Source organism: Carcharodon carcharias, chromosome 6 (assembly GCF_017639515.1).
Source record: "Carcharodon carcharias isolate sCarCar2 chromosome 6, sCarCar2.pri, whole genome shotgun sequence".
Taxonomy (NCBI): Eukaryota; Metazoa; Chordata; class Chondrichthyes; order Lamniformes; family Lamnidae; genus Carcharodon; species Carcharodon carcharias.
This window is the reverse complement of record NC_054472.1, coordinates 145,023,723-145,039,617: the sequence shown is the minus strand read 5'-3', so window position 1 is coordinate 145,039,617 and position 15,895 is coordinate 145,023,723. Positions and strand designations below refer to the sequence as shown.

At 42.4% G+C, this 15,895-nt stretch overlaps 1 protein-coding gene across 1 annotated transcript in view; it reads right to left on the bottom strand.

The window, feature by feature from the left end:
• Positions 1–956: 956 nt before the first annotated feature.
• Positions 957–15,895, bottom strand: part of nradd (neurotrophin receptor associated death domain) — a 36,204-nt gene continuing 21,265 nt past the window's right edge. Inside the window, exons 3-7 of the mRNA XM_041189840.1 lie at positions 8,072–8,204; positions 7,039–7,395; positions 6,078–6,273; positions 5,202–5,344; positions 957–4,575 (exon numbers count right to left, since the gene is read on the bottom strand). Of these exons, the coding sequence (XP_041045774.1) occupies positions 4,268–4,575; positions 5,202–5,344; positions 6,078–6,273; positions 7,039–7,395; positions 8,072–8,204 (1,137 nt within the window). The 3' untranslated portion in view covers positions 957–4,267. The remainder of the gene's footprint in view (positions 4,576–5,201; positions 5,345–6,077; positions 6,274–7,038; positions 7,396–8,071; positions 8,205–15,895) is intronic.

Genomic DNA, 15,895 nt, shown 5'->3' with positions numbered 1-15,895 from the left:
AGTGGAGCTAAATTCGGGCAAGCCATTTATAGATCCAGGGTCATACCTCCCTCCCACATTCTTAAAGGTATAGTCACTCCATGAGGAGTTTTTCCCAATTACCTGCCCTCATCTCTTGACCACTTTAACTCAATGTTCCAGATTCTTAACTGTCCATTTGACACCTGGGTCCAACTGATACTGATGCCTATTAAATATACAGCACAGAAGACCATTCAGCCCCTCAAGTCTGTATGGTGCTATCTAAATAGCCCTACTCTCCTGTTTTTCTCTCCCACAGCTCTGCAATGTTTTTTTTTGTAAATATAATTCCAATTCCCAAGTTTGAAATTCCTTCTCACCACCTACCCACTCCAATTTGCTCTTCAGCCATCTTGGCCTCAACTTCTGAAAACTTTATAATTTCACTGCACACCTTCAGAAGAAACTTCAAGTATCTACCTCGTTGATGGAGACTTCTCCAGCTACAGCTTGTGCCCCATAAAATGTCACGGATAGGGGACCATGGAGGGTGAAAAGGGGGAATCTTAATGTGGTTGATTCTTAACTGCCCTTTGGAGTGATTCATCAAGCCACTTAATCAGTCATTCAACCAGGATTAGGCAATAAATGCTGGTCTTGTCAATGAGGCTAATATCCTAAGAACCAAGCTTTAAAAATCTTCTAGTAACTGCAAAGTAAACATATTATAGGGAACAACCAGGACAGACTTGATAACGGTGCACTCCACAACCAAACAGCCTGCTATGACTAAGAATGGACACTAGTGTGGCAGCCAGCTAGTGCTTGTGCAGTCCCACCCAATACAGGCTAATATCAGGAGATGACGGGGAAAACTGGAGAAGGGGCAGGGGGAAGTTTACACCTCCTACTGTAAGGAAATAAATGACATCAGGTTATTAAAAATCTTAGAATAAGAGAAATAAACACTACAAGCAAACTGGAGAGGGTGGAGCATAATATTTTAAATGTTTATTTGGCATAACATACTGTAAGTGATTTTAAAGATATAATTTTGTTTTTTGGACACAATTAAACAATAACAACACGACAAAACGAAGGTCAAACTGTCTGCAATTCCAGAGCAGAAAACTCCACCCTTCATTTCTTCATGTACAAGATAAAGTTCCAGGAAAAAGGCATCAGCCAAAGATCAAAAGCTGACAATTCCTTCTCTTTCAAAATCACTGGGATATTGTACTGATTTTGTACTGTATTTATTGAAAAACTATAAACAATGATACATACAAAGGTAATGATTTGCCGCAACATCTTGGCATCAAGACAAGAAATTAGTAAATACTTCACACAATACTGGACACAGGATACCATTTTAATTAACATGGCAGCCATTTTGGATATTTTTCTGCCCCGACCTTGTTTGGTTGAATTGACCAAATTTTGTGCCCTCAAGGTGGGCAAGTCAATGCTTAGCACTGTACAGTCTTTTTGGCCGCAGGTACAGAATTAAACATGGGTTAGAGCAAAGCTCCCTCTATTCCACTAAATAAAGTACTCTCTAGCTACCTATAGCACAGGCAGACAGAAGCCCCTACAATGGTGATCCCAAAATCCCTTGTGGGTGAATATCAACCATGGATTTTAAGTTCTACTCCTTGCACCAGCCATCTTCAGTGAATTTTGTTCGATGGTCTTTGGGGAAATCAGGGAACATTCATATGGAACTTCCCCTTAAAAGACTGTGTTCCCATTTCATTCTTTTATGTCTGCTGTTCCACAGTCATATTAGTTCCAATTTGTGGCCAGGTTTATGCTGTTGGTCCACTAGGAACTGGATTTAGAGACTTGCAAACTTGTTTCAGATAAGACCAAGGAAACACGCACCTATTGCTGGCTGAGATTTCATTCTGGGCTTTGCAGAGATGCTAACACATTACAACAGCCTGCCACTCCAGTCAAAAACATGTCAACGCCCCAATAAATTGTGTTTTCAGAAGCAGAGTAACATGCAAGTCAGAGCTTTTCTTTGATTTTATTTTGCCATAACGTTCTTCCCTCCTCTCCTCAAGGTGCTAACCCTTGCCTGAGCACGTTCCACACAGGCAGCATCCCACCCCCACCTCAAAACGCACCCAAACAACCAAGTTTCATATATGAGCCTATCTAAATCTTGGCAGGGTTTTGTAATGGAGGAGCCACAGTCAATATCCTCACCCAATATCCAACTAACCAGTGGTTCTCAAACATTTTTGGCCTCAGACCACTTAAAGGTGGGCAAAAAACCTGCAAACCGCCTACCAGTTCTATCTCATCTGCTTTCACTTGTCACTGCAAAAGAAAAACTCAAATAATGGGAAGAATGGCGTTGCGTTTGATGAGACACGATGAGGTAATGCCTGGTTCCAAGCTGAAGAGCCTCAGAATCACGTCAGTTCCTCTTCTTTGTTTTCAGCCCCACAAGTGTTGAAAATCCAACCTCATGTTATGATGCAACAGTAACATAAATCTTGCTTATAAAACATAATTGTTGTTGTTCATGCGTATGACAATTCAAGCTGCGAATGCAGGAGCCAGTCTGCTTGTGTGACATCACGTGGATGGTGAGGATGAGGGTTCTGTTCCATTCTCTAGTATGGCCTAGGCCATGGCATTACGTATCAGTGACGTACATTTTGGACCAGCCCGCAGATCAGCTGGAGGACCCTCACCAATTGCTGGAGAACCAGCAGAGGGTACTAGATAGCATCGAGGAACTGAACACTGGCTGATTTATTCCCTACCTTAAACTTAGGTGAGCTGATGGCAAATATAGCACCTTTCCAGCTCCTCTGACTTGGATCAGCACTGACTTGTGATTCCTGGTTGGTTTGCCACAGTAGCACACTTGGCAAGGGCACCTAACTGAGTCATCAAGGTAATGAGCACTCAATCTGAAAATTGAGTTGCAATCCATAAGAAAAATTCTATACATAAAGTAACCACAAAAATGCAGACAGTTGGTGTGGCCACACCTACTATTATGATTACTTCTAGCTTTAATCAGCCATTTTATGGTTAACCTTGACAGCCATTTTGCAGGAACCACAGCAGCAGGCAGTCATTTTGAGTGCAAAAGCACCTGAGCCATACAAGTCCGATTTATGAGTTAGCTAAATCAGCAGGGTGTGCCCATGTACACAAGGGGTGTGATTAGGACAGCTGACCGGCTGGACAGTCAATCCAGAGGTCCAGAAGTCTGAGTCCAATTTGGTGGTGAGGACAACCAAACCAGACTGACTTCCTGCAGTTCAAGCTTCTTACTCCAATTCCCACACAAAAAAAAAGCCTTTCCTTATTGCTAAGAGACACTCCTGTTCCCCACTGGAAAGTGTCTGCAACAGTCTTTGTTCATCCAACAAGAAAACTGGCTCAACTGTGATGCCTCTCTAAACTGAAGAGTCCACCAATGTTTGCTATCCCAGGTACAGAATACTCACTTAAGCAAGGTAAAGGGAAGGCACCAAAGGACTTTTTTATTTAAATGTTCATTCACAGGTTGTGAGTGTCACTAACATTTATTGCCCATTCCTAATTGACCTCAAAGTGGTGGTGATTCACCTTCTTGAATACAACTGATTGGCATTGCGTCAGAGGTCAACAAAGAATCAAGCACATTGGTGTGGGGCTGGAGGCTCAGCCAGGAAAGATGTCAAATTTCCTTCCCTAATGGACATTAGTGAACCAGATGGGACTTTTACAACAATTCTGTAGGTTTCATGGTCACCCATTACTGATGCTAGATTTTTATTCCAAATGTATTATTAATTGTATTTAAATTCCATGGTAGGATTTGAACTCTGGATCATTAATCCAGGCCTCTGGATTATTAGTGCAGTAACATTATCACTATGCTGTCTAACCCAATCTGAGGAAAGAGTCAGCACGAGTCAGCACCTACAAAGAAGAGGAAGTGAGCAAACAAAAACCAGAGAAACAGAGCAGGTCGCTCTGCCTGTGCAATCTTGCACACGACACGAGATACTTAAAAATCAAGAAAAAAATAATCTCTTGCTCATCTCAAAGCATTGTCAGATGTGGGCCAGAGGCAAGACTTCATCCACTGATAGGTTCACAATTTCCATTCACAATTCCCACACAGTTAAACTGATTGCCTCACAATGTGTCCTAGCTACAGTCAAGAGGCTCTCCCTTTAAATGAGTTTAAAAGACTTGGCCACACTTTTGAGTCTGGGTGAACCCCTTCTGCCTGTAAGCAAGTCAAAATCTTCAATGTGTTAAAGGCTTACAGTGGAAGCTGTTCTTTGCGTCACACCAGAGAGGTCACGGCTGGCTCCAATTTTAGACGCTCTGCGACATCATCCCTCTCCATTCTCCCCAAGGCCTTGCAAAGCACATCCAAGCTGCCACCATCCCTCATCGACCAATCAGACAGCAGTGTGTGAGCTGGATCCTCTCCACGGCCAATGGTGGCCACTCGCTCCTCATCGTAGCCCAAGTGGTGTGCCAGGCTGCGCCAATCAGATCGGTTGCCACCATGGCTGCCGAGCAGCTGCTCGATCTCTTCCCGTTTCTGCAGTGGGAGTTTGCTGTAAAGGGACAGGTCAGCACGAACAACTGAGGGAGAGGAAGAAAACAAATCATGTTAGACAGCTAGTGGCCAATGCTGGAACTGCAATATTGTGTTAACCAGATGTCAGGAATTGACAAGACAGAAGAACAGGAACCTTGGATTGAATTACAGGCTGGAATCTAATTGAGAAGTTTGGGTGTCTGCAGGGAAAACAGTAGGTATCCGGGAGTGAATTACAGGCTGCTGCTGAGATTTCTGATAACTTGTGGGGTCATGAAAACGTCAGGGGGGATGCCTTCCCCCATAGCAGAACCCAACCCAGGTGAGAGAGTGTTCATGGAACATTGCTTACACACCTTTACTTTCAATCCTAAACTCACCCCACTATTTCACTCCCTTTTTCATTCATTCATTCTTCAATTTGACATCTCCGTAATTAAAGCAGGGAAATAGCCCTTCTCTCGGCTCCCACTAGTGCTCCCAGTGCAGGTCCACTCAGGAATGAATCCATCCAACTCCCCATATTTGCTGTTAAGTATGCATTGGGAACAAAATCAGGCTTAGCTGTAATGCCTCTGCAGACTGCAGGCACTCTCAGACTACCATAGGCTGCTGAGATAATGAGGGGTTTCCATGAAACAGTCAATGTCCATTGCCAGAGCATTCATACTTTTACTAAGCTGTGGTTCATGTACACTGTGAGTATCGACAAACACTCCGCTGTCGCTGTGCAGCTTCTCGCCTTCGGGTCCCGCGTCAAGCTCACTAGCTCGTGCCTTCGCCAACTGCTTCTTCTGCTTACATGTGTTCCAGCTGTAGGGAGAAAGAGAGAATAAGAGTGAGAAAGTGAGATTAATCAGAGACAGCAAGACTGGGAAAGAGCAAGAGTAAAAGAAAAAGGTCAGAGCAAGCAAATGCAAGAGTGGGGGTGAGAAAGTGAGAGAGCAAGTGTAAGGGAGACAAAGGGAGTGCAAGAAAGTAGTAAGTAATGAGAGAGCAGATGGCTTAAAAAGAGAGAACAGAAGAATGTCTGAGAGAGCGAAAGAGAGAGAGAAAGAGAGAGAGAGAAGAGAAGAGAAAGAGAGAGAGTGAGCACGCCGGAGAGAGATTAGGGTGAGGGAGCAAGTGTGGAAACTGCAGCACGGTGTCAAAACATGGGTGTAGTCAACAACTGGAGCCAGGGAGGGGGAGGGGGTAGTCCTTGTAGCTCATGAAAGGGGCAGTGCATGAGACTAAGAAGACAAAAGGAGACAGGACAGGGGTTGGGAGCCACAGGCAGTGGACAAAGCCAATTGTCAGGCCCCTCAACCTCTTTTCTCCTTTCTTGTTTTTTCCTCCCCTGCTCCATTTTGTTTGGAGGAATTGCAGACTCCTGACTGACTGAGTGCAGTATTTGGGGACAGACCAGGGATTAAACCTGGCCTTCTGTGGCTAGACCTTACATTCAGTGGTGACTTTCGCTTCTTTTCTGAGGCAAACGAAGCAAAACAATGAAATATGAAGAACTGTCCGTCTTTTAAAAAAGTTACTAGGATGTAAAATTCACCATTTCACAGTGACATAGATTACAAGTCCCATGATGACTGCCGCAAGGATGGAGCAGTAAACTGGAATGATGTTCTTTCCCGTATCGTAGGCAGTGAAGTTGACGGTACCAGACCCAGGTTCCACGGGGCTTATAAACTTGTAGTCATCTCTTACTGGCTCAACCTGTGGTCTTCTCAGCAGCGATGAGTTTTTGCCTAAACAGGAGGTGGGAGGGAATGAAAACCACATTTTAATTCCATTGTGTAAACAAGTCACCGCAACCAATTCTGAGATTAGGAAATGGCAGTGCAGAAAAAAAACATACAACATGCTGGAACAGAAACAAGAACATGGATTTCTTCATGAAGTGGCTACCAAGGCCGAGATTATCATTTAAGTGGGAACTGGAACCACATAAAAGATATATGTGGTTATCTTACATAAAGGCAATGGGATTAGGCTAGATTAATTGCAGTTTATGTGAATTAGGAAGATACTATGATCAGGAAAGACTGGGCCAGCTAGGGCTCTTTTCCCTGGATCAAAAGAAATGCCAAAGCAACGGAATGATACAAGGGCTTCAAGGGTCAAATTGTGAAGATTTGGCTTATAATCCCTGGAGCATAGAAGATTGCTGAACGATTTGATTAAGGTGTTCAGGATGCTGCGGATGTTGGGAGTTAATTCAAACTTTCAAGACTGAAACCATTAAGAATTGTTTTGGGAAACAGTTATTGTTGTATCAGAGGGAGGACACAGGCACAACAAGTCAAATGACCTGCTATAAAATTCCAAAATTCTCCCTTGCTCTTTTCATCTGAGCAGGTGCCCTGCACTGTGGGCAATGGCCATATATCAGAGTTTCTCTATCTTTTGAAAAAGTTCACAGCGGAGTTTCCCCTGGGGGAGTTTAGCTCAGCAGAAGTTTCAGGTTGAAAATAGAAAGGAAACATAATCAGAATGTAAAGAGCAGGCCTTACTCAGACAGACCGTGTCCGAAGTCGGTTGGCACTCCTGCAACACAAAATGATCCTCGCCGCAGATGCGACACACTGCACATGGTTGCGAACTGCTTGCCTTCTCAGAGAAGGAGCCCTTGGGGCACCGCTGGCACACGGTGTCTTGGTCCCTGTGGCATTCCACTATTGCCCCATAGCCCTGTGGGCAGGTGGTGCACAGTACACATTTCCTGCTGCCAGGCTGCGAGTAGTACCCTTCCACACATTGGCACTGGGTGTCAAACTTGGTCTCACACGGGTGGACAACCTCCATCTTGTCAGGGCAGCTCGAGCATGGCTGGCAGCGGGAAATGCTGGCACTGGATGAGAAGGTCACACCTGCAACAAAACAGAATGAAAAAATGGAATTAGAACAATTCAGGAACATCTCAGATTTAATCCCCAACCCCATACCAACTCTCTCGGTTGGAAAACAGAAAGTACCTGCATTTATATAATGTCTTTCACAACCACAGAACTCCTAAAGTACTTTGCAGCCAGTAAAATACTTTTTATGTGCAGTCACTATTTGTAATGTAGGGAAATCTGGCAGCTAATCTGCACACAGAAAGATCCCAAAGATTAAGGATATAAATGACCAGATACTCTGATGTTAATAGAAGGATAAATAATGGCCAACAGCCTGGGAGATCTCATCTGCTCTTCTTTGTGTCACTGCATCATTTGCAACCACCTGAGGGGGCAGATCTCTCCAACACCACCTCCGACAGTGCAGCGCTACCTCAGTGCTTCATCAATCTAGATTATTTCCGCAAGACTCCACAGTGGGCCTCGAGCCAAGGATCTTCAGACTCAGCAGTGATTATGCTACCACTGAGCCATAGCTGACACTTAGAACAGAAGAGCAAGAGATGCTTTCAACATGGGGGTGCAGGAAGATGAGCACAAGGAACGATACGTTCAGAGCTTGAGATGAAAAATTTTGTAGAGGGAAGGGGTTAAGACAGGAGATTATGTTACCTTGAGAGGTTAAAAACCTGCCCCAGATACTTACCATCCTCACAAGGATGACATTGGGTGTTGGTGGTGTTACACTCTTTAGCGACCCCATGACCTATAGGGCAGAGGTCACAGCACTCATCCTGCAATGTAAACCGTCCACTGGGACAGGAATCATCCGCCAGTACCTGAGGATCAAAAAAATAAAGATTAAGCAAGACTGTCCAGCAAGGGGAAGGGGAGCTTCCAGTCCCTCCTGCAGAGGATGCCAATAAGTACCAAGGTTACAAATCCACACCCAAGGAGCCATTGTTCATGTGTGAGCCTCAACAGTGAGTACAGGCATTCAGCAGTGGACTTTATCACACCCACTCTTCAGGGCATCAAAATAACTAAGTCCAAGTGAGTCCTGGGTTCAAGCAATGAAGAATCTGCTCCAATTCCCATGATCAGCACTGCTGGGTGGCAGTGCCCATGTAAGCATAAGGACATAACACCCTCTATGGTTAAACATCCTGCCCACACAAAGAATGGCCACAGTGGGAAGATACACCAGTGAGAGACAGCTGCAGAGGAAATTGGCATAGGAATGTACCAGGGCACTTATCAACATCCAGAAATTCTCTGTGCCCCAGTTCCCCACTATTGCCCAGTACAACTTCAGTGGAGGAGGGTTGGATGAGGGGGGAAATGAATGTAACATGCATTCGGAATAGGAGAGAGGAACAGAACATAACAAGAGCAGGCCTATTCTCACTCATCCAACAGATGCTCCCATCATGAACTCCAACAATCCATTAATCTTCCATTGTAAAACAAAAACAGAATTACCTGGAAAAACTCAGCAGGTCTGGCAGCATCGGCGGAGAAGAAAAGAGTTGACGTTTCGAGTCCTCATGACCCTTCGACAGAACTGGCAAGTTCTGTCGAAGGGTCATGAGGACTCGAAACGTCAACTCTTTTCTTCTCCGCCGATGCTGCCAGACCTGTTGAGTTTTTCCAGGTAATTCTGTTTTTGTTTTGGATTTCCAGCATCCGCAGTTTTTTTGTTTTAATCTTCCATTGTTGTTTGTTAATAGAGCACAGAGACAATGTAAAACAACAATGGGAAACACTTAGAATGGTGTTCTAAGAATCTAGGAAAGAGATAGCCAAGGCATTACTGCTCATATTTGATAATTCATTGGAAAAGGTGTGGTGCGGGTGTACAGACAAATAGCTAACAGAACATGTCCAGGAAATTATAGACCAGTCAGTTTAACATGAGTGGTAGGAAAAATAATGGCATCCCTACTAAAAGGAGAGAATAGAAGAACATCTAGAAAAGAAAACTATAACAATAAATAGTCAGCATGAATTTCAAAAGTGAAAATCTTGTTTGACTAACATTGAATTTTTTGAGAAGGTAACAGAATACACTGTGGTAGTGCATTGGATGTAATTTATCCAAGCCCTTTTGAAAACCTATATAAGGTGTTCCATAATAGACCAATGAATAAAGTCAAATAATGCGGAGTCAGGGGTCAAGGGGCAGAATGGATTGCTTGCTGACTTCAAGACAGCAAGCAGAGTGGGAGTAAAGGGTGGTTCTTCAGAGTGGCAGAAGGTGAGAAGTGGTCTTCCATAAGGAAGAATGTTGGGACCACTGCTGTTCATAATTTCTATTAACAATTCAGATTTTGGAATCACAAATGATTTCTAAATTTGCAGATGACACCAAACTGGGGGGAGTAGTCAATACTGAGGACAACTGCAAAGGGGGACATTAATAAACTTGCAGAATGGGAAAACAATTGGCAAATGAAGTTCAGCACAGATAAATGTGAGATGGTACTTTTTGGTAGAAAGAATAGGGGGGGTCACGTATTATTGCAAATTTGCAAGTCTAGGTGGGGTAGAGGAACAAAGGAATCTGAGTACAAATACACCTAAAGAATGTGCCACAGGTTAGCAAAGCTAGAAAAAGCATGGATATAAATATCAAGAAAGGATTTCTTCTTGGAAAAAAAGGCAGCTGAGGGGTGAAGTCTTAAATTATGAAAGGTTTTGATGGTTTTTTTATTCATTCAATGTGGGCATCACTAGCTAGGCCAGCATTAGTTAAGAGTCAGAATCACATTGCTGTGGGTCTGGAGTCACATGTCAGCCAGACCAGTTAAGGACAGCAGATTTTCTTCCCTAAAGGACATTAGTGAACCAGATGGGCTTTTACAACTGTGGTTTCATGGTCATCATTAGGCTTTTATTTCCAGATTTTTAAATATATATATCCACCATCAGCTAATGGATTCGAACCTGGGTCGCCAGAACATTACCCAGGATCTCTGGATTATTAGTCTACCGACAATACCACTACACCATCACCTTCCCTGTAAATATAGTGATGCCATTAGAGAATATTGAGACACTATTTCTGCTGTGGGGAACAGCATAACTGGGAACCATTAATATAAGAAAGTCACCAAGAAACCCAATAGGGAATTCAGAAGAAACATCTTCACTCAGAATGGTGAGAAATGTGGAACGCCACACTACCGCAGCAAGTGGTTGAAGCAAATAGTATCAATAGAACCATAGAAAAGTTACAGCGCAGAAAAAGAGGCCATTCAACCCATCATGTCTGTGCCAGCCAGGAAAAGGAAACTAGCTGCTCTTTCCTGTCTACCCTATCTAGGCCCCTCAATTTTGTACACCTCAATTCAGTCAACCCTTAGCCTCCTCTGTTCTAAGGAAAACAATCTTAGCCTATCCAATCTTTCTCATAGCTGCAATTTTCAAGACCTGGCAGCATTCTTGTAAATCTCCTCCATACTCTCTCCAGAGCAATTATGTCCTTCCTGCAATGTGGTGACCAGAACTGTACACAAAATTCCAGCTGTGGTCTAACCAACATTTTATACAGTTCCATCACTACATCCCTGCTTTTGTATTCAATACCTCATCCAATAAAGGAAAGCATTCCATATGCTTTCTTTACCTTCTTGTCCACCTGTCCTGCCACCTTCAGGGACCTGTGGACATGCACTCCAAGGTCTCTCATTTCCTCAACCCCTCTCAATATCCTCCTGTTTAAGGACTATTCCCTTGCTTTATTTGCACTCCCCAAATGCACTACCTTTCACTTTTCCAGACTGAATTCCATTTTCTGCCCACTCAACCAAACCATTGATATCATACTGGAGACAACAGCTATCCTCTTCACTATCAACTACACAATGTATTTCAGGTAAGACTAGACCAGCATATGAGGGAGAAGAGAATAGATGGTTACAATGGTAGATTTAGATGAGGAAAATGGAGCATGAAGTACAGCATAAACACCAGCATGGAGAGGTTGAGCTGAATGGCGTGTTTCTGTGCTATATATCCTATATAATGTAATCATATGTAATATTCCATCATAGACTTCACTCACATGTTTAATCTTGAGGGAAAAGTTTATCTAAATACTGCCTCGTTCCAAAGGGAATGGAATAAGGCTCCACAGTATTTATTCATCCTTGTATTTCCAATACTCAATCTGGTTGTTGTTTTCCTCAAACTTCCTCTGTCCCAAGCAGCACTGGGAAAATCACATCTTGTGGAGTGTTTAATCATTTTAGTCTTTATCCACACCTAATAGTTCCAAGTGTTTATCCATTCCTTTTTGAAGGTAATCGTTTTGGCCTCTGCTGAGATGACATTCTCCAGTACTGTCAAAACCACAAAACTTGGATTCAAATCCTCCTAGAACCTTTCAAAATTTCCAGGAATTAAAAATTACTCTTCCAGACAGTAACACAGGAGACAAAACAAAGCACCATTAAAGTGTGTTTTTCTTCATTTCTCTGAATGCATTTTTTTTATTGGTTATAAAACTATCAGAAATGGGAAAGAGAGGCTATTTGACTAACAGTCAAGAATTATCCAGTCTTTAAGAGCGTTTGCTTCCCAATGGGCTTGGGAAAAGACTGTCCAAGGAGCGATGCATCAGGTGATCAATGGCACAAATGTGCAGATGGGAAGGTTGGAGACAGAAGGTCACATGATGAAACCTCCAAAGTCCAGGCAAACCTATGACTATCCTTCCCCCAAAAGTGCGGACAACACAGCCCAATTCTGCACTTATATTCCTGACTCTCTGGTTCATCCTGTTTGGACTTCCTGTGACTGGAGGTTTGGCAAGAGCTGTTCCTAGTTTTGTTGCTGATTGGTGAATAAATTCTAAATCAGAACCATCAGTAACTAAAGAATTATGCAAGTTAATAGCCACAATGATTTAAATTTCACGCCTGGCCCCCTGAGGCTCTATAGCATTGAACAGAGCATCAGAAACAAAATACTTGGGATATTCCTGGCCTAGATGATGTGTTGACAAGCTGTTCGACGATTAGAACCGCCTACATTTTTTCTTCTTTCCCTAGCCCAGAGGCACTGAGGCCAAGTGTATTGCCCATTTGGTTTTAGCCAAGATCAGCAAACTTTGGTTTGAATGGCTTGGTTTGTGCGACTCAGTACTCAGGACATCCGTCAATTTCTCGAGTGTGACTTCCAGCAACACTACCATTTCCTACTTGATTAACTTGTATTAATAGCAACATGGCAAGATCTTTTATTTTTCTGTAATGGGGTGGGAGGGGGCGGTAGGTAAAGAAAGGGGGGAGGAAAATTGATGGAAAGGGAGTGAAAGCAGGAAAGGGAGGGAGGGAAGAGGGGATGGGTGGTGAGGACAAAGGAAGGGAAGGAAGAGAGCAGAGAGAGAGAGAAAGAGAAAGAAAAAAGAGGGAGGAGATAAGAAGGAAAATGCAGGAAGGAAAAGGAGGTTGAAAAAGTCAGCTGATGAATGAATAGGAAGTGTAGTGAGAGCAGGAGGAGGGCTAAAAAGAGGTAGAAGAGAGGGAAAGGGATGGAGGAGGAAAATAACGGAGGTGGAAGAGGAGGGTACGGGGAGGACAGAGAAAACAGAGAAGGGGTTGAAAAAGGAAGTGAAGGAGGGAAGAGAGGGGGATTGAAGGAAAAAGTAAAGTGCTGATGAACTAGGATCCTGTGATTCACAGCTTCAATCGTTGTTCATTCCAAGGCTGGCTGTTTCCAATTTAAATGAGCTGCTTAGATTGAGAAGAGCACCACATACTGATCCAGTCTGTAGATTGTACCAAATTCAGCTGCATCGGAGGTTGTCAGAGTGGGGGAGGGGAAGAAAGTGGGAGGTCCAGTAACGTACAGAACTGAGTCAGATTAAAAAACATTCCTGGGCAAAGAATAGCAAATGAAATTTCACTATAGTAAATACTGAGGGGGCAAGCTATTCAGCCCATCTAGCTCGCCATACCAGTAGGAATCTAAGATTCTTCTTTCTCTAAAATGTAACTGCCATTTGAATTACTCAACTCCCCTACTCAAAAAGCTATGAACAAGTATAAAATACTTCATGCAGGAAGAATAAAAATAGGAAATATTAGCAGCTAATGGCAGATTAAATAAGGGAACATATTGTTGAAAGAAACGCAGTGGTTGTATGAGGAATTTCAAAAAAGGCATTTGGTAAGGTGCCATGTAGGAAGTTCATTGATAAAATTCATGCACGAGGTATTAAAGGGAATGTCGCAGCACAGAAGTTCAGAAAGTAGAGTGTTTTGGGCAGGAGTGATGTAAATACTGGTGCCCTCCAGGGTCAGTTGATAGGATCATTGCTTTCCTATTTTTATAGAAATGAGCTAATCAACATATCCCAGTCCACTTTTCCCTAATTACATTTATGTCCCCCCTCCCATTCCTCTTCAAGTCTACCAGCATTCACTAAGAAGTTTCTCTAGCACTCCTGAATTTAATTTTGTATATTTTGTCCCTTTTTTCTGACCCCTCAATGACTAGAAACCAGTCTGCTTCTATACACCCTGCCCCAACCTTTCATAATTTTAAACATTTCTATCATAACACCCATAATTTGCATTGTTTTAAAATCTTCACTAGGAAATCCGTTGTACACCCTCTAAACTAATTTGCAGTTAAAATTTAGAAGTATTGTGAACTGTGAGGAGGATAGTGATAGTCTTCAAATAGGCATGGACTGGCTGGCAGAACGGGTAAACAGTGGCAGATGAAATTTAATGTTAAGTGATACATTTTGGAAGGAAGAGCAATGAGAGGCAATGTATAGGAACACAAAAGGTTAAAGTCTACAGGGAGTGCAGCAACAGAGGGACTGACAAGTATACATGCAAAAATTGTTGGAAGGTGCCAGGGCAGGTTGGGAAAGCAATTAATAAGGCAAATGGGATCCTGAGCTTTGTAAATAGAGACAGAGTACAAAAACAAGGAATTTATGGTGAACAATTATAAAACATTCAGTCTCAATGTCATGAAGCTATTAAATATATAAAACATTATTGGAAAATATTTCTATTTAAATAGAAGTTTAGTCTCTGGGTGTGTCTTAATTGGATTAAAGTCAGCTAGTCCAGGTGCTTTGATGTGTACTAGTTTTGAGATGTAAGAGAGGTAGAGTGTGTTTGCATTTTTGAATACTGCATTCAAGAAGTGGGGTGAAATCTGGCACCTAGCTAGCAGAGACCAAGCAATATTTTTATTAGTAAAATAAACTTGATAATATGAAAGCGGTTTTATTGTTAGATGAGGTGGAGCTCAAAGAGGCTAGTGATACAATAAGAATTTACTGTATGAGGTATAATTTCAGCAGTTTTCATGTGTAGAGCAGAGACATTGTAAGATCAAAGTAGCTGTAAGCCTACAACTGTCTCCACAGGAACCAAAGTGAAAGGAATCTCATTTTGAATTCATGAGGTGAAAATGCTTTGCCTGGTATCTGCTTAAGTCTATGGGTTGCTGTTGTCTTAATGGAAATTAGTTTGGGAATTTGTTAAAAGTTATGATTGTACTAATTTGTAGTCATGTGTATATATTTAACTTGTGTAAATTAATAAAATGTTTCATTTAGTTTAATATAAAACCTCTCGAGAACTGGTGGTCTCATTCCTGAATTTAGAGTTGCATCTCAAACATAGCACTTAAAATTACAGTTTATGACAGTTGTTTAAAGTTTCCCTCTGGAATTTTTAAATAACTCAGCTTTACAAACTGCTATCTCATAACAATCAACTAGAGTATTCTGTCCAATTCTGGGCACCATACCTTAAGAAGGATGTGAAAGCTTTAGGGAGAATACAGTAAAGATTTATGAGAATGGTTTTAGGGATGAGGGACTTCAGTTACGTGGATGGCTTGGAGAACATGGGGGTTGTTCTCCTTAGAAAAGATCTTATAGAGGTGTTCAAAATGAGGAGGGATCCAGACAGAGTAGATAGTGAGAAACTGTTCCAACTGAAGGAAGGGTCGAGAACACTGATTTAAGCTAAGTGGCAAAAGAACCAGAGGTGACATGAAGAAATGCTCTAAAAACACTAACTGATTAGGACATGCAATGCACTGCTTGAGAGATTCAAAAGGGAATTGATTAAGTACCTGAAGAGAAAAAAAATTGCAGGGCTACACAGACAGAGCTGGGATGGGACTAGCAGAATTGTTCTTGCAAACAGCTGGCATGAACACAATGCCCCAAATGGCCTCACTCTCTGCTGTAACCATTCTATTATTCAATGAACTATAAGTTTAGCAGCCACCACATCAAAATTTGGAGACAAAGGGAGCATGACTCACTGTAAAAGGGATAGAAAAACTTGCCTTTACAAAAACATCTTTCATGACATCCCAAAGTGCTACACTATCCACAAAATACTTTACAAATGTAGTCACTGTTGTAAATTAGGAAATGTAGCAGCCAATGTCCCAGAAACAGCAATGTGATAAATGACCAGATCATCTGTTTTAGTGGTGTCAGCTGACAAGGAAATATTGGTCAACACAAAGGGAACTCCCCTGC